The 20,039-nt window shown below is 34.1% G+C and overlaps 2 protein-coding genes across 2 annotated transcripts in view; one reads left to right on the forward strand and one right to left on the reverse strand.

Moving 5' to 3' along the window:
* The window catches only part of EPHA6 (EPH receptor A6), an 829,344-nt gene that overhangs the window by 377,174 nt on the left and 432,131 nt on the right, over positions 1 to 20,039 (forward strand). Inside the window, exons 4-5 of the mRNA XM_040621133.1 lie at positions 1,307 to 1,462; positions 17,109 to 17,444. Coding sequence (XP_040477067.1) covers positions 1,307 to 1,462; positions 17,109 to 17,444 — 492 coding nt within the window. The remainder of the gene's footprint in view (positions 1 to 1,306; positions 1,463 to 17,108; positions 17,445 to 20,039) is intronic.
* LOC103662013 (protein SGT1 homolog) lies at positions 2,705 to 3,753 on the reverse strand. The gene is given in 2 exon segments (XM_040621134.1): positions 2,705 to 3,303; positions 3,306 to 3,753. Coding segments are annotated over 2 exon segments (1,008 nt in total). The 5' UTR covers positions 3,739 to 3,753; the 3' UTR covers positions 2,705 to 2,728.

Consider the following 20,039-nt stretch of genomic DNA (forward strand, 5'->3'; position numbering starts at 1 on the left):
GTAGGGGATGAGTCAGTGGTACATTTTATACTACCGGTATCAATCGAATTGCACTTAGATCTGTAGGAACATTCATTAAAATATGTACCTAGGGAAAGACAAATAGTTATTTTGTTGGGACTCATTTAGGTAGGAATTAAAGTTATCTTAAAAAAAGGCATTTTTTTTCTTTCTTTCCTGAATATATAAGCAGAAGATAATCAAGGGATTACTGTTCATTATTGTTGATTATTGTGTATTTTTAAATAGAGCATTTTGTGAAAATGTGTTAGATTAAAATAAAGTTTGTTAAAACATTTTTTAACATAATATATGTTACTGGACAATTACTCTTCCTTTATTTTGTATAACAGTGTTAATTTAGAAAGTGGTCAGCAGTGGTTTCTTTGAGACCAGAAACAGCTACCCCCTCGACATTCAGGACCGCGGATGCATACTGAGTCTAGGATCCTTTTTTCTAGGTCTTCTACCCCTGTAAAAAAGTACCTTGTAAATGACAACATGGGTTTGAGCAAAGAGAAAATGTGATCTAATAAAACATTTCATAACATAACTTTTATTATTTACATTCATTTTCATAATTTTTTTGTGAAAATTTGGTTATTTGCTTACAATTTTCATGGTTCTTGCTGTATGTGTACAGCACATATATCTTATTTACTTAATATTTTGTCTACCCAATTTTGAAATTAATTCAAAATTTTTAAATGAATGTATTCCAATATAATAAACAGAAAAAATTGATTGCCATAAAAAATAAAGTGATAAAAATAAAGCAGTGTTATCAAACGATAGGTAGATCTTGCTAAAGTCTCTGAACCTAAGGCCAGCTTTCATTTTGTTAAAAAAAAAAAAAATTCACCAACAGGACAGGTGTTAAGATATATCAACACCACACTGGGCCTTTCTCCTTTAGTACTCAAGAGGACTGAAGGAAATGGAATGCAAATACTTTTTACAGAGTGTGATTCAATGTTTTTAATGCTATCTCCTAGAACTACACAAAATCATTTCCCTTACTGCCAGTGAGGGGCATCCCCACACTCTGGTAATCAGTTGTTTTGTGTATGTGTATTTCAGGTATGCTTTTCAAAATTAGCAACCTGAGCCTAAATGTGACATCACCATTATGTTACTGATTTTGAATAACTAATTTCATTATTAATATTAACATATATATACTTTTCTGTATATGTGTGACTCTGAACTCTGAGATCAAAATGTGTATCAATTAAAACGTTGTATATATACAAATAAAATAACCCAAGCAATAATAACAATAAAAATATCTTTCCTGTTTTTACAGCTTGCAGACCAGGATTCTATAAAGCATTTGCTGGAAACACAAAATGTTCTAAATGCCCTCCCCACAGTTTAACCTATATGGAAGCAACTTCTGTCTGTCAGTGTGAAAAGGGTTACTTCCGAGCTGAAAAAGACCCACCTTCCATGGCATGTACCAGTAAGTCTATATATTTTGCATTTGGAAATCCTGTTTTAAACCCTTTGGTCTCTTTATTCTAAAGTGTTTTAAAAAGTAGATATACAGGGGCGCCTGGGTGGCTCAGTCATTAAGCGTCTGCCTTCGGCTCAGGGAGTGATCCCGGAGTTCTGGGATTGAGCCCCACGTCGGGCTCTTCCGCTGGGAGCCTGCTTCTTCCTCTCCCACTCTCCCTGCTTGTGTTCCCTCTCTCGCTGGCTGTCTCTCTCTCTGTCAAATAAATAAATAAATAATCTTTAAAAAAAATTGATATACAAAATTTTGTGGCAATAATGTATTTGTCTTTCATAACAGTAAAGAAAAAAGTTTCTCTTTCTCTCAGCATAGTTACTTTTCATCTGCTTGCAAAGGAAGCGCCTATTCCTCAAAATTCACATTGATCTAGGACATGCAATTCCCAGCACTGGTGTGAGGCCCTGGAAATTTTTCCAAACCATAATCTGTCCTTAGGACATTAAAGCAATGTAAGGCTACATAAGAATTTATAAGCAAAACTTGTTCTTTGTTTCACCCTTGTCCTTTTAAGGCACATCAATTTAGGAACATCAAGTTTAGTGTGTAGGGGAGCTTCCAGATGGAACTTCAAAAGTCATCATGCTATTGTTTTGCAGAAAAGTTCTAGTTTTCCTTGACATTTGTCTTTAAAGGAAAGTGTTTTTGAGTTTGTCCACATTTCACCTTTCACTTTCTCTCCAGTTTTTGGGTTGCAACCAATAGAATATTAAATTTTTAAATGTGAAGGTCATTTTAATGCCTGCACCGAGAATTTTAAATTATTTGTACTCTTATTATAAAGTATTATGAAATATCTGTACATTTAAAAAGTAAAAGTGAATCTATTAATGCATTGCTAAGCTATGCAAAAGTAAAATGTCACCTCTTAGGTAGCTATAAAAGTCTTGTTAAAAACACATAAATAAGATATTACAGTGAAAATTTGCCCTTCTGTTTGATGAATTGGTGCCAAACTATTGCTTATCTTATGTAATTCCATAAAGGCAAAAATAGATTGAGAATTATGTTACATATTCCTTGGAGACAATGGTGATGTCCCATTTCTTTTAACTGAGGCAGTCTGTAGATTTATCTGCATTGCTGCAGACTTTAATATAAAATATTTTCATAGAATAAATTTAATAAAAATGTAACACATTCATGAGTAGATGTAACTTTTGCTTTCTTTTTTTTTTTGAATATATGGAATACAGTGATAGCAAATTAATTTATTTAGTACTTTTTCCATTCCATATCATCAGGAGGATTGATTTCAACTTTCCTTTTACCTACATCAGACCAGTTGGTACTCAAAACTATACCACCAGACTCGATAAATGATTTGTTCGTAGCACGTTTCACTTCATCAGAACCATCTGAATAGATCTGCTGAAATAATTTGTTTAAAGCGGCATCTCCCTCCAACTTCTCATTTTTTTCTTCTTCTTTGATCTCACCAACCAATTTATCCCAATTTCTTGTATAGTGAGATGATGATGGATATAAGTTCTTTACATCTGCTATGAACTGTTTTGGTTTAGGCACATCTCCTTATCCCTCTAGCTTTTCCCATCTCACAGCCTCTGTCTTTTTCATTTTAATTTCAATCTTTGTTGAAAGTACTTTAAATGTGCTCTGTTCTGGTATTATAGGATGAAGAAGTCTCAGTTTCAAATTGTAATCCTCTCCAGAAGGAAGTTTCAGCAAAGCAGACAACTCTTTTTCTGAAAATTCCACATATACATTATTCTTCTGAACATTCTTGATCATAAGTGTAATGATTACTTGAGATTCTGTTTGATACCATGATACTTGATTTTTGACTGATGAGTCCTCTGGGATGCAGACACCTCAGATTGTGATCCATTCTGAGCCTCTTGACACCTTTTAATCCAGACAGTGAAATCTGGATCTGTACTATCTAATTTCTGTCCTTCTATAAAAGTTTCTAAAGCAGCAGCATAGTTTTTTTCATGGTATTTACATATCCCATTTCTCAGGATAGCAGTGGAATTATTTGGATTAAGTTCAAGAGACTTCTTTGCATCAGCAACAGCATCACAGTAATTCCCAAGAAGAATGTGACAATAAGCTCTTTGACAATATTGTGCATCATCTGGTTTCTGTTCCAAAGCCTTAGTCAGCTCCTCTAATGCCGCCTGGGGGTCCTCCTCGATCAGAGCATCTGAGAAGCTCCGGGAAAACTTCTGGGCTGTTACAGGTCCTGCTGCAGCTGCTGCCATCCCTAAAAATCGCTATTGCTGTTAGAGCTGCTACCACCAAGGTTATGAGTTACGCTACCACCCTAACTTTTGCTTTCTGATTGTAAATGCTGGGTAACCATTTTCTTCTGAAAGTTGCAGCCTCGGAAATTATTACCTGGCATTTTTTTCATTGGGAACATATTTTAATTTAATAAACAGAAAAAGGAAATTTTGAAATATAATTTCTCACCTAATTATGTAAAGAGTTTTTAACAAGAAAACCTTGCTGTTACTATATACATGTGATCCTTCTTGCATGGTTACTGTATATTATTATATTATATTGTGGGCAGCATACTCCAGCTTTGGTAAATGGTGGTATTTCAAATGGCTACAGCAGTGCTAGGCAAGTATTTCTCAAAACCTGTATCAGAAACTGAGTGGAACTTCCTAGGTAAGTGATTGAGGAGAATTTTTCTTTTTGTTTTCTTAGGAGGCCATATATAGACCCTTGACAAATTGAAGGAATAAATTGGTTCCCATCAATCTAACCCTTCAGGAAGGTAGCAGGGTAGGCTTGCAGTTCTTTGGAGTGAGAGTCTGATTAAGGAAATAAATATTGGATGCGACAGTGTCCATGAACCTGGTAAACTATTCAGTCATTGAATCAGATATGTATACTTATCAGCTTACTGTTTTATGTTTCTTGGATTTTTCTTTCCTCTAAAAAAAATTCCTTTTTTATACTTGGTATTATAAATTATGTTTTTATGTTTTTTATCTTTTATATGTTTTAATTTTATTTTAATCAATAAATAGCATTTACCAGGGAATTCTAATTTTCTGTCTGGTCTTTCACTATCTTTATTAATCTCTTGTTCATGGCTGATTTATTTTCTTTTTATTTTATTGTATTTTATTTTATTTTAATTCCTGTATAGTTAACAGTGTTATATTAGTTTCAGCTGCACAATATGGTGATTCAGCAATTCCATACATCACCCCGTGTGCATCATGGCCATGCTAGCCTGCAGCTATACTAAATAGAAGCAGAGAAAGATTTGATTATGGTCATTGTTGGGCAGTTTAGACAGAGAACAGCATCTTGTGTTGCCGCCAAATATTGAAAGAGAAAACCCTCCTAAAAAAGATGGAAACTTTAGTGAAAGTTCCCTAGTCCAGCCTCAGGACACTCCCCTCTCGAGGCTTTTCTGTGCTACTTTCCTAAGAACCACTGTCATGTTTTAACAAAACTTAGCACAGAGTATTGTAAGTTAATCATCTTTTAGAGTCAAATTATCTGAGTGTGAATCTTGGTGTTGGTTCTTAATAGCTATGTAATTTTGGGCAAATTGTTTAACCTCTCGTAACCTCAGTTAACCCACACATAGTGATAATAACAGTATATATCTCATTCTGTAGCTACAGTGATTAAATATGTTAATATTTGAAAAGTGCTAAGAACAATACCTAGCACATAGTAGGTGCTACATATATGTTTGTTTAACACAGTAAGCTATTCTCTTATAATTCATTTTGAAATAGTTTTTGATCAGCTAGTATTCAAACTGTTATACCCTTTATGGTTGATACGAGTACACTGGGCTCACGGCTCCCATCATCTGCCTTCTTACAAACTGAAAAAAATAAAATACTGAATTTTTGACCTTTTCTCAAAATATATTAAGTCCTGCACCTCTGTTGCCTATTTGAGATCAGTCAGCTCTTCTGAATTATATACTCTGATTAGGGTGAGAGACCCTCGCAGTTATTACAACATATGCAGAAAAAATAAGGACCATAATCTCCAAAGTATCATTGCTCCTGAAAACTGGAAAATGAGATTCTTGGGGAAGAAAAATCAGAAAAGTGGCAAGTGAGGAGGTCATTGAACAATTAGACTTCAGAGGACCAGGGTAAGTTCACTGAGATATAGAACTTTTGAGGCCAAGAATCAAACAAGCAGTCAGCCTTTTCTGTCTTTCATTAACCACAGAAAAGAGCCAAGTTGTAATAGATACATGCTCTCTTAACTTCTAGATCATGTATCTATGAATTAGACATTCTTTATCACCATTGTTCCAATAGTGTGTTATCCAAAGGTCAGAATCTGGGTCAGTTAGCAGTCAGTGCTATCACTTCCTGGTGTTTTTGTCAGTCTTAGCATTTGAAACTGCTTTCAGAGAATCTTCCAGGGACTTAAAAGGAGGCAGATTTTTCCTTTAATATCAGGGGCATAGAGATTTTGAATGTATGAGTTTAAAAGAAAGTGAAGGACTAAAGTATTGGAAATGACAAACCAGGACATTTGGCTAGTCAATGGCCTAGTAGGGAAAAATTTTATATATAGGGATATCATGTAATCATATAATTGATATAATTTTAAGGGCCCCAAGAAGTCTTCCCCTGCTCCTTAGTGCCATCATCAAAACAATAACAACCCTTAAAAATGTAGTTTCACCATTAAGAGTTTTATGATTTCTTTGGGTTTTTACTGTAGAGATAGGTATCTTTTTATTTCATTTTACATCATATGTAAGATTTGTTCACAGAAAGTTTTTATTAAGACTTTATTCTTTTAGAGCAGTTTGAGATTCACAAACAAAATTAAGAGAAAATATAGAAAAGTCTCATGTACCTCCCTGCTCTCAGATATGCACAGCCTCCCCCGTTATTAACATCCCCCACTGGAGTGGTACATTTGTACAGTTCATGGACTTACATTTGCATATCACAGTCACCTAAAGTCCACAGCTTACATTAGGGTTCACTCTTGGTTTTGTACATTCTGTGGGTTTGTATAGGGCATGTATCCATCATTTTAGTATCATACAGAGTATTTTGTCTGCCCTAGAACTCCTCTGTGTCCCACTAACCTTTGGCAACCACTTATCTTTTTGCTGTCTCCATCCTTTTGCCTTTCCCGGAACGTCATATAGTTGGAATCCTATAGTATGCGGACTTTCAGATTGGCTTCTTTCACTTAGTAATATGCATTTAAGATTCCTCCATGCCTTTTCATGGCTGGATAGCTCATTTCTTTTTAGTGCTGAATAATATTCCATTATCTGGATGTACCACAGTTTACTTAGATATTTACCTACTGAAAGACAACTTGATTGCTTCCTAGTTGTGACAGTTAGGAATAAGCTGCTATAAACATGCATGTGCGGGTAGATACCAAGGAGTATGATTGCTGTGATCATATGGTAAAAGTATGTTTAATTTTGTTATGAAACTACCAAACTACAATTTTGCATTCCCACCAATAAAGAATGAGCGTTCCTGTTGCTCCACATCCTCGCCATCATGTGGCGTTGTCAGTATTCTGGACTTTGGCCTTTTCTGATAGGTGTGTGGTAGAATCTCATTGTTCTAATTTGTATTTCCCTGATGACATGTGATGTGGAGCATCTTTTCATATGCTTTTTGCCTTCTGTCTATCTTCTTTGGAGAAGTGTTCACATAAACATTTTTAGGCTTTTCAAATGGCTACAATTAAAAAAAAAAATAAAAGATGCCTCATATTCAAAGCTAATCCCCCCAATAGTGGTGGGTGAGAGGGTGACCTATCTTCAATCTTCTGTTGGGCCTGGCTCTTGTTAATTTGCTTTTCTGACATATTGTTTCCACTAACTCCTTTCTCACAACCTATAAGTATACTCCAACTTGTCTCGTTAAAAGAATACTCCAAGTCCAATATTTTTTCTCTTCCAAAAACAAAATCTTGGAAAAGCAGTCTTTATTGGCTGTGGTTCCTTCTTTTTTTTTTTTAACTTTTTGCTCTACTGTATTCAGATTTTTGCTCTTCACTCTAGGAGAGTCATCAGATTTAGCACTTCAAGTAAACTATGTCAGAAAAATTCACCAATGATCTTTGCCATTTTGTGTTGGAAATTTTTTTTCTAGTTATTCATATCTAACTCTGTTGATCATTCTCTGTTTCTTGAAACTATCTGTTCCCTTTTATTCTAGAACATTGTAATCTCCCCTTCACCCTGTTAATTTTCTCACCATTGTATTTGTCACCTCTTCTTTTCCTTACCTGTTAAATGTTAGTTTTCATCACATTCCTTTCTTTGCTTTCTTGTCTTTTCATATGTTCTCATTCTCATGGCTTCAAACATTACCTGTAAGTAGATGGTGCCTATATTTTTATTCATATCCTGGTCTTTTCTCCTAAAGTCCAAAGTTGCCTAGCCAATAATTGTGGGATTTGGCAACCTAAGTGTCCTGTGGAAACCTGCCCAAATGTCTGACCTTACATCCTACCATACTCCCTTTGGTTATTAAACTCATGGACTTCCAAAATGCTAAGTTTGTTCTCATCCTTGGTGCCAGCAGTTTCTTCCACTTGAAATACTCTCCCTCAAGGTGTTATGATTGTTTTCTGTTTGCCCTTCAAGTTCAAATGTCAGCTTTTAGGACAGGCACTTCCTGACAAATCATTCAAAAATAGAATTCCTCCCAGTACTCTTTTGCTTTTACTTTTTTTTATATCAGTCTTTAAAATTTCTGATTATTTGTACACTTGCTTCTTTATCATCATCCTCGCCATACTAGACTGTAAGACCCATGAGATCATGGATGTTCTTTCTCTCCTGTATCTCAACACTAATAATAGTACCTAGGTACTAAGACACTAGGTCCTAAATGAATATTTGATGAGTGAGTAAACTAATAATTTCTCATATCAAGCTACAAAAGCCAGTTTATTGTGTTTTCTCTCGGCCTGCTTATTCACCCCAGCTTTATTTCCTTATCCTGGTGAATCCTCATCTACCCATGTATCTAAGCTAGAAAGTTTGGAATCATAATTCCTGCCCTGACCTTAACATGTAGTAGTCACAAGTCCTATCAGTTCTACCTCTTAGCATTTCTTCTGTCCATTCCTTCCTGTCAGTTCCCGGCCCTTTAATTTTTAGTTGATGTCTTCAACTCTCCCTTGGGCTAATTTAACAATATCCTGGCAAGTCTCCTTCCTTTAGTCTTCCATACCTCCAAAACATTACGAACTGTTAGAAACAAAATCATATCGATCATATTATCACTTCTGCCTAAGGTCTTTCAAAGCCCGATCCCTATGTGCCAGACTCATCTGAATCAATCCAAGGACATTCAAAGTCCTGTCTTGACCTATTTCTCTCCCTCTAATTTTAACTATATTAGGATCTCTTAAACAGCCTTACTAACCAGTTATATCAGCAACATACTTGAATTTAAGCCTTCTTGATTTTTAAAATTCCTTGTGTCTTTTTTGCTTGAACTACAAAATATATAAAAGAAATTATGAATAAGAAATTTAAAATGAAATACTGAATATTTTCTCTAGATTTTTAATCTACTTCATAAACTCTTAACTTTATTTCTCAGGTGACCAATTAATGTATATTCTGTGCTTTAAAAGATGAGCTGTGGAGGATATACTCCTTTATATCGGGTCTTGGTCAGTTAGGGCTGCCTCTGAGAGCAGTTGAGAGCACAGGAGACCCCACTGCCTACCAAGAACTCTGTTATCAAAATAACCACCTAAGGCCTTTCCAGGCCAGAAGGGAAAAATACTAACTGAGGTTAAAGAAACAAAGGAAAATAAGAATTACTAAAAAAGTACTTATCCAGCAGGAAAGGCAGAGAGCATGAAAGGATCAAAAGAAATGGAGGGTCTAACATATGGCTGCATGAAAAGTTAGACAAAATATAATTACACTGTCATAGCATTTTTAGTTTGATGTTTCTCATGTGTTTAAATCAATAGGATCGTTTAAAGCTACTGAACAGGTGCTGGAAGATTAACACATTCAACAAACATTTGTGTTACCCATTTAGAAAAGTCAAAACATAAAATGTAGATCATATATGTGTAGATCATATATATATATGTATACGCACATATATATGTAATTCTAATGGACATCATTAAGAATTTCTCTTTTTCAAGTATCTTGTGAGTAAAACCAGTTTCTTTAAACTTCATTCGTTTTTTAAAAAAAGATTTTATTTATTCATTTGAGAGAGAGAGAGAGAGCTCAGATTGAGAGAGAGCATGAGCAGGGGGAGAGGCAGAGGGAGAAGCAGACTCCCCATGGAGTGGAGAGCCCAAGGCAAGGCTTGATCCTAGGATGCTGGAATCATGACCTGAGCCAAAGGCAGATGCTTAACTGACTGGGCCACCCAGGCGCCCCTCAAACTTCATTCTTAAGCAAATATCATGTGTTTGTATATTTGTATTTGAAATACAGTGACCGGGATTGACATGAACGTATAAAAGTTGAATTTACATTAGCTCCAGCTAATATTGTAAAATGGCTTCTTTACTGCTGGAATAACTGGCAACTTAAAAAAAGTCTTGATTCTCCCATTCTTATTTTGAGTATAGAATAAACAGTGTGTAGAGATGCAGCAGGACATTTCAGCTTCCTTACTCAGTCCCCCATTTCTGGGTGAGTACAGGATGTTCACACCCAGGTACCTCTGCTCTGCTTGCTATCTCTTCTTTTTTTTTTTTTTTTTTTTCTCTCTCTCTCTCTCATATCTTTAAGGCTTTTTCTTCTCTTTCCTAAGCATGTTTTGCATGAAGAACCCATTCTGGTTCCTTTCTTTTCTATCTCACAACTGAAATACCAAAGTGTAACTGATTGGATAGGTGGCTCATTGTAAACACAATGTAGGAACCACAGTTTTGCAGATAGCAGAATGGGAGAAGTTGCAAAGATGGATTGTGTTACTTCTAGAAGGCTGTCTTATGTAGAAGAGAGCTTTAAATGTTCACTCCCGCTATTGCAATGGTATATTTTTAAAACTAAAATGACCCTTACATTATGGAATAAATACCTGTATGCAATGAATCCCAGTTTCTCCAATAATGGTCACTGATGTAGGATGTCATTTGAGCTTCATGGAGTTTCCTCACTGTAAATACAATCATTTTTATTTCAGCAGAGGAGGTTCTCTTATCAAATCACCTGGGAAGAGTTCCTCTATAGGAAGAGATACTAAATGGTATTACTGCTGATGCTGGAGAATTGAGTTACCACTTGCTACCAGGGCTCTACAGTTGGAATTCAGAGAGTATTTTCCCATTCAATATCATCTACTTGTACACAACAAACCAATTATCGAGAAGCATCCATAATTTGAAAGATAGCATTCATTATTATCCCCACAGTGTTATGCATTTTGAGAAAGGTTATTAATTTGCTTTAATCTATTCATTTATTGTTTTGTTTTTCCTCCCAAATTATGACTGTGCTTAGTCTTTTCATATTTCTCTTTTCTATTTCTAATGAGCATTTAATTAAAAATAATTGATTTAGACACAGCAAGGGCTGTATGTAGGTGTGCATATTTTTTTCATGGTATTAGGGAACTGGATGGTATTTGACTCAGAAGACCCAAAGCCAGCCTTCTCATTATTTCATTTGTATTTTAGTGTGCTTTTATCATATATGTTGTTTTGCCATTTAACTCTTGAGCTGTACAGCTATATACATTTCTGTAATTTATACAAGTAGTTATTTTATGGATTTATTTTTTTTTTCTGAAGTGATTAGGGCAGCCTATAATCATTTCTTAGAATTTCCCAAGGTAAAATTATATGTATGTTTTATAGCATAGAAATTTGGGGCCACAAATGTTTACTTTTCAAGTTTTTAAGTGTCCACAGAAATATATTTTGTGAAGTTTTGGGGTTTTTTGTGGGGTTTTTTGTTTATTTTTTGAGAAGTTTTAAATTCCTTCCCAATGGATAGAGAGATGGGTGACTACCCTTTTTGCTGTGGGTCTTTATTAGTTAATCTCAGTTACCGTAATATAAACATTCCCTTCTGCCTCTTAAGTGATTTTCAAGTCATATGAATCTATCTGTAACCAGTAACACCAGGCTCTTGGAAAGATTATAACCTCAAACTACCTGCTCTCCAATATTTGTGAAAATTGGCACTATTTGAAAAATAATTCTTGGAGGATTACACAAAACCATGCATTCTATTTGTTCCCTTAGTTAAAGCACATATTACCTCTGGATCAAGCTGGACCATGATAGGCTTATATAGAGTGATACAAATATTTCAGTGCAATGTGTACATTTGTTAAGTGTTAGTCACATCTTCTATAAAATGGTGATTAATAGCTACCTTATGGGTTTATCATGATAACTGAATTAAATAAATCATGTGAAATGTTAAGTACACTTCTTAGAATAAAATTAGTGCTCAAAAATGTTGGCTAAATTTTTTAAAATGATACCTATAAGGTATAAAAGTGCTCCTTTCTGCCTGAGGACCAGTAGAGAAGTGTCACAAAGGGGTAACACCTAAATTGGAACATGAAGGATGAGTAGGAATCTTCCACAGAGCAAAAGGACATAAAGGAACAGCATGCAGAAAGGCACTGAGATGCAGCAAAAGGAAGCAAGAGAATTGGTTATAAAGACACATGGTGACAAGGTTGAGAGGTTTAGGTTTTATTCTAGAAGTGAATGCTATCTGGTCTATTAGATTTTTGTTTGTTTTCCTTAACAGTGAGTTTCAGAAATAATGGAGAATCTAAAAAGAATTATCTAAGTCATCATTCACAGTACTATTAATGGATAGCAAGTCTTAATTTTAGCATCAATTTTAGTTACTGAAAGAGGTGTAAAAATATTGAAGAAAATGAAAATATGTGGAATGCAGAGGATTTGAAGTGTGCATGCTATTGTATTTTGAGCAATATTTATGTTGAAGATTTAATTTTCAGTTGCTCTTCTGTATATAAAATTATTTTTAAATGCTCTAAGATAACATTATTAAAAAGAATCTGTCATTGGAAGGCAATAAATTTCTCATTAATTTGTATGTTTTGAAATTTTGTATTTGACAATACTCTCAAGCAAAACACTATAAAATACTTCAAATATTTATTTACCAGACATTTTTTATCTATAGGAAGAATACACTTAGTAGAGTTAAAAAAAATTCTAGGGGCGCCTGGGTGGCTCAGTCGTTAAGTGTCTGCCTTCTGCTCGGGTCATGATCTCAGGGTCCTGGGATTGAGCCCCACATTGGACTCCCTGCTCACCAAGGAGTCCGCTTCTCCCTCTCCCACTCCCTCTGTGCTCTCTTTCTCTTTCTCAAATAAATAAATTAAATTAAATAAAAAATCTAATCATAAGAAGACCTAGGTATCATCTGACCATGAATATAGTGCATTACCTTGACATAATTAAAATACTTTCCTGGGCCTCATTTCTTTATCTGACTAAACTGATTTATCTTCTGTCTGGTGAGATTGAAGCCCCACTTTTGGGATTACTCAGCATCCATTTCCAAATATACAAACATTTTAGGAACAAAACTTAGAGCACATAGTGGCTTAGAGAAGGAAAATACAAAATTCTGCTTACAGTTACTCTTATTAAATACTTTTTTGCAAGATCATTTGGGAAGGACATTAGATTAACAATATGGCCATAGATAAAAGTTAAAATTAATAATGGTAATTCAAAAAATGAGATGACTTTTAGAGTTTTAAATTATGCCTATATGCAAATCTGACAACCTATATTTTTAGTACATTATTAAAATCTAGAGATGTACTTTTCATTTATTCTTATGTATTTATCTTTCTTCAGTAAAATTTACAACTTACTCATTGCAAAGCATTTACCTAAATATCTGTAGATGGTTCATTATATTTTTTTAAATATTCTCTTTGTCATAGATCAACATAGAACTATTTTTCTCTCATTTGTAAACTCATAAATAAGAAGAAATTTCCTTTTTATTAAGAAACTAAGCTACTATATTTATGATAGTCATTAAATTAACAAACACATTTAAATTTTTGCCAAGTAGTGACTAACTGGTAAAATACAGTTCAGTAAACAGTAGTCTTCCATGACTTGATATCCTCAGTTATTTGGATCAAATTTTCATTGTTCTTAAGGTTAGAAAATGCATCTGCAAGCACAATTAGCTATACAGTAGGTGAATAATCAGTCTCTAGTTAGTATGAATAAGACCCCGGTTTATTTGTGAGTTAGCATATTTCTATGATTGTAGTCATGAAATATAAATCTACAGCAATTAATGTAGTAACTGAAATGTGATCCTTAAGTTTTCTCTCCTTCTGTGTCAGCCTGTAAGAGTGTTCGGCAGAATGCTAGTATTCCTATAGATGCTTCTTGGAAAATAAGGTTCTATAAACAAATGTTCGGGAATTTTGGATTCAGCAAAGAGAAGCAAATTGTGTTACTTTTGTTTCAGTGTCAGTTGGCCAGAGGAGTCTTAATTGGAGTACTAAACTCATTTTTTGTGTGATAGCTTACAGCACTAAAGACACTGCATAGGATATATTTTGGGAAATGCAGTTCTGTTTAAAAACATTTTACATAAAATGAAATAAAACAAAATAAAAATTGTAGCCTACTTGGCCTCTGCTACTCAGAGGAAGATGGGGACTGCAGGCTCAGATGCTTTTCTGGGAAGAGAAAAGACAGCACTGCCCCCAGGCTTCTCATAAGTTTGCTATTAGAGCACTATTCCTTTATTCTTTAAAAGTGTAAAGGGGGAATCCAAATTGAAGCAAAAAATAAAAAGAAGATTAAAGATATATTTTCTAGGTATCCTAGTAGAAATAAAATTGTATATTTAATGTAAAGTTTTTATATGATGGACTTGAAAAACATCTAGTTACAAATCAGAATAATTGCCCTTCTCTTATGAAGTCAATCTGGAGGGTGAAGTGTGGATATTGCTTTTCTTCTATGTGAATTACTTGTTTCCTTTAAAGAAAAAAAAAATCAACATAAGGAAATCCCTAAGAGTTTTCAATACAGATGTCTTTAAAAGGGTTACTGCTGCCAAGTTTTTTTTTTCCCAATGTCACATAATCTTTGTATAATTTATAAACGATAACAAAGCAATCAGGCCACATTCATAAAAGCGCAGTGACACATAATTTAGTTGAATCTGAGGATTAGAATTAATTGTCTCTCTTTGTTCCAAGTTCTAAATCTTAGCAAATGATTCACTGCATGTCATTACAGCTTAATATTTGCATGAAATCACAGTTTAGCTGGCATAATTTAACAGCAATTAAAAAGCTATTTAATCGTCATGCAAATTGGTATGAGGGCCCTTGAGTAAGAAGGGTGTCTGCTTTTTTTTTTTTTTTAAGTATCTCCAGGCGGACAGTTATATACTTGCAGACACCCATAACATAATTGATAACATTCTTCCTATTCATAAAAATATAAGTGAATTATAATTCATGTTTTCCCTTATAAACAGAAAAGAGCAACAATATGAATATGTCATTCTGTAGGAAGACCTTATTATGATAATGATAATGTATCTTTATCTCCCAGGCGTAGTCTAGGTGGAGGTAAAAAGCTACACATGTCCCTGTCCTCTAGCTTATAATGCCTTCCATATTTTCCTTTCTGAAGAAAGACACTTCTGTAACTCTCTGCAACATGAAATGGCATAAAGCAAAGTATGCAGAAACCTGTTAGAAAAGTTAACCATCCCATTTCTAGGTCAGGCTTTAGGTAATATACATACAGAGACTGAGGCCCCTACCCATCACGTTGTGGTTATCAGGATCCAACAAAAAGAAAAAGGAAAACATAAAATAACAATTCTTGATATCTCAAACCCAATACATAGTCATGTAAATTTATGAGTAATGTTGTGCTGTGTAACACTGTATAACAGATCTCACTAATGAGTTCCCTGCACTTATTCAGACTATTCCCTACACTGCAGCCAGAAAGCCAGAATATTCTTTTTAAAACACATTATCTCCATATATAAATTCTCTAAGTCTGTTCCTGTTGTGCGTAGAAAAATATCCAGACTCATTACAATGAGCCTAGGAGTCTCGCGCTTTCCAACCCCTTCCTCTTCCTTAAAACTCACTTCTTACTTTTTCCTTTCGCATTCTAGCTGTAGTGATTATCTGCCAGTTCCTTGACTATTTTAAGATCTTTCTTGACTAAAGAACCTTCTACCCTTAATACTCTCCTCACTCCTCTGATATCCTCTTCCTCACCACCTCTATGAGGCTTTCTCAGAATGTTTTTCAGATTGGTCCTCCTGATAATGGGAGTTGTTTTAAATTTTATTTATTTATTTATTTATTTATTTATTTATTTATTTATTTAGAAAGAGAAAGAGCACATGAGTGGGGGGAGGAGAAGAGGGAGAGGAACAAGAAGACTCCACACTGAACGTGGAGCCCCATGTGGGGCTTGATCCCATGACCCTGAGATCATGACCTGAGCTGAAACCAAGAGTCAGACACTCAACCAACTGAGCCACCCAGACACCCCAGTCCTCCTGATAATGTTTATTTCACCTCCTTTCCTTTTGATTTTTGCAATTGTACTTACTATAATTTGAATTTTATTCTTCCGTTTAATGTGTTTATTTGCCTGCCATTCAACTTAGATGTATATAACAAAGTAGGAATTTGTTTGTTACATTCACACTGTAAGTCCAAGATCTAGCAGGTTATCTGGCATGCATAGTAGTCAGTTAAAAAATATTTATTTCATGAGTGAATGACTGTATCTTGAGATCAAAAAGGACCCTCTACCCAAACTGGAATTTCTCTCTATGGAAAGAATGTTGCAGATAATACTATCCCACCTTCTAAGCGAATTTTCTTGATAGCAAAAATTTAAAGAATTGTTTTAGATTTCTTAAAACTAATTCTTCTAAAATATGACAGGAATGTTATTTTATTATATTTATGCAATGAATCTATCGAAAGCATAGTCTTTTACAGAAAGGATTCTGTATTATTTCACATTTCACACATATGTTATGTGTGAAGTAACCTTCAGTTAAGGTTTATGCAAGGAATGATACAAAATTAGGATTTGAAGTACTCATATAAGTGTAAAAGACTATTGACAACAATTTTAAGAAAAGACTGGAGTAGTTAAAGGATATTAAGTACTTTATGCAGTGTGATCCATATGGAAAAATAGAGACATATTGTGTTTCTATATATGTATGTTAGTATTTTTCAAATTTTGAAAATGGTGATATAATTATTAAAATGTAATTAAAACCATCACATAATTTAAAACAATGTTTGCTTATGATATATTCCAATAAGCAAATTTTCTAAGTATAATTATCGTATCTTTTGGAGACTTTTGGCTTTTGATATTAAATATTCACATATACTAAATATAAATATTCATATACCAAAAGTTAAGATATAGACCATCTTCCCCCTCAAGACTCCTTTCTTACTAAGCTTAACCAGATATTTTTACCATATTTCTTTATGGCTCCCATCAGAAGAGCTCAAACTAATGTACAAGACAAATGTTTACTGATGAAGTTTTCAAGTTAGCACTCTTCTAATTCATTGTCCTACACATGTACATTTGTTTTTTAATTGCTTTTCTCTAGGGCCACCTTCAGCTCCTAGGAACGTGGCTTTTAACATCAATGAAACAGCCCTTATTTTGGAATGGAGCCCACCAAGTGACACAGGAGGGAGAAAAGATCTCACATACAGTGTAATCTGTAAGAAATGTGGCTTAGACACCAGCCAGTGTGAGGACTGTGGTGGAGGACTCCGCTTCATCCCAAGACATTCTGGCCTGATCAACAATTCTGTGATAGTACTTGACTTTGTGTCTCACGTGAATTACACCTTTGAAATAGAAGCCATGAATGGAGTTTCTGAGTTGAGTTTTTCTCCCAAGCCATTCACAGCTATTACAGTGACCACGGATCAAGATGGTAAGTTCCATCTGCTGTTCTCTCTAAACAAACCCGTAATTCCCTTTTGATGCCTAATATCCCTGGTGGACCTCTATTCACTGAGGTACAGTTGTATACTCTGTACACTAAAGAGGTGATCTTCTGGTTGTTGTCCTTACCATTTTCTAAGGTCCAGGAAGATATTTTTTATATTACTTATTAGTAAGGTTAATTAGATATAATGCTTCTCTCCAATGTTTATGCATTGCTTTAGATATAATCCTATACAAATACATCTTAATGAGCAAGTCCATATTACTTACCAACAAATATCGGATATAAAAAATGTTGGTAAAAAAAATGTTGCAAAGTGAATTGAAATTCAGTTACTCCATTTATCCTGCCATTCCTTTTCCCTATCAAATAAAGCAAATAATAAGAATTCATGTTAATTATAATTCATATCTATGTTGTAAAAACATTGCAGCCTACATGCTTAACTGTGATCTACTCTTAAAAGAAATAGCAAGAAAAAAATCCAGAAATATATCCAAATGCTATTGTACCATTTGTAAAAAGTTGTTGAACGGTCTTTTTAAAGAATCCAATTGCTTTCAGTTAAATGTTCCCTTAATAACAGTATAGATTTTTACTGCAACATAGTTAAGCACGAATACCCCTATGGTTTTCATAAGTATATATTCTCTTTAACTCCCTCATAACACGATTTATTGCAGTACATGATACAGGAAAAGCATCATAAAAAGATTTTAAAAATTCCCTTTGAGAAGCATTCATAAATTATGTGAACTCACAAATGATTGTCTTATAGCAGAAAGTATTGTTGTATATGAGCACATATATATGAGACAAATTTATAAAGATAAAACTATTCTTATGCTGTAACAAATGCCACAGACTATGTGGCTTAAACAACAGAAATTTATTTTGTCAGAGTTCTAGAGGCTAGAATTCAAGAATAAGGTCCCAGCAAGGTTGATTTCATTACTCAGCAATAAAAAGGAACAAATTATTGATACACACAACTTAGATGAACTTGAAGGGCTCTATGCTGAGTGAAAAAGATAATTTCAAAGGGATGCATCCTGTGCGATTCATTTATATATCATTCTTGAAATGACATAATTATAGATATGAAGAATAGATAAGTGGTGGCCAGAACTGGGGATTGGGGGAGAGGGATATGGCCATGAAGGGCAGGAGAGAGTCTTGTGGTGATTATACAGTAACATATCTTGATTGTTGTGGTAATTACATGAAGCTACATATGTGATAAATTGCAGAGAGCTACACACACACACACGCACAAGGCCATGGATTTTACTAATGTAAATTATCTGGTTTTGATTTTGTACCATAGTTATGCAAAGAGTTATCACTGGGGAGGCTGAGTAAATGGTGTATGGGATCTCACTATATGTATTTTTGTGAATCTATAATAATTGCAAAATTTTTTAAAAAGTTGCTAAACCTATAAAATGTGTAGAATGAAGCTTTAATATTTTATTTAAAACTTTTTAAATGAATGTGACTTTTATTTAAATTATTACACATAAATTCACCTTGCTATCTTCAGAAATACATCTGATAAATAAAGCAAAGCCAAATACAATCATCTTGTATTTACCATGCAATTTTACCCTTCATTTAGCAATAACTACACATCATAGAATTTGCTTTATGGCTTTTAAAAAGGAATTCCTATTTCCTCTTTTTTTTTTCCCCTTCTTTCCCATAGTATCAACAAAATCTGGTCAAATATATCTTCAGGATAAAAGAGATTAGCATCTTCTGTTCCTCTCTGTGTTAGCAGATTATATCTCAGGGCTTTTGGCTGCCTTTGGGTCAAAAAATATAACTCAGAACAACCATTCTTAAGTATGGAGGATAAAAACAGTATATCACTTAAAAATATATATACCTATCTTTACATACTTTCATACATATTGCATTGAGCAGCCTTTCGTTCTAGGATTAAAAGAGAGTTCATTTAGTCTACTTTTCCACTTAGCCAAGGACAGAATATTAATTGTTTCTCACTTTAAAATGAGAGAATTCATTATAACTGATTCGCTTTGAAGACAGAAGGTTAATTAGGCACAAAATAAAATACAGTATCCGTATATTGAAACTATACATTCTGGAAGGATAATATTATTAAGCAGTCCTCCCCAGTAAATTTCACTTTGTTGAAGAATATTAAGAAACAATTATTCTTAACTGTGTTTTAGATATAAATAGTAAGAAATATCTAAATATATTTAAATTCTATTTGAAAAGTACACAAAGGACCTACCTGAACTAAAATATTGCCACAAAAATTAATAAAATACGACCAGCGGGAACAAGACAAGGATGTCCACTCTTATGACTTTTATTCAACGTATTGCTAGAAAATCTAGCCACAGCAATCAGACAACAAAAAGAAATAAAAGTCATCGTAATCAGCAAGGAAGAAGTAAAACTCACTATTTGCAGTTGACTATTTGCAGTGATACTCTACATGGAAAACCTGAAAAATTCCACCAAAAATCTAGAACTGATAAACAAAATCAGTAAAGTTGTAGGATACAAAGTCAATGTACGGAAATCTGTTGCATTTCTATACCCAAT

The sequence above is a fragment of the Ursus maritimus genome, unplaced genomic scaffold, assembly GCF_017311325.1.
Source record: "Ursus maritimus isolate PB19 unplaced genomic scaffold, ASM1731132v1 scaffold_4, whole genome shotgun sequence".
Taxonomy (NCBI): Eukaryota; Metazoa; Chordata; class Mammalia; order Carnivora; family Ursidae; genus Ursus; species Ursus maritimus.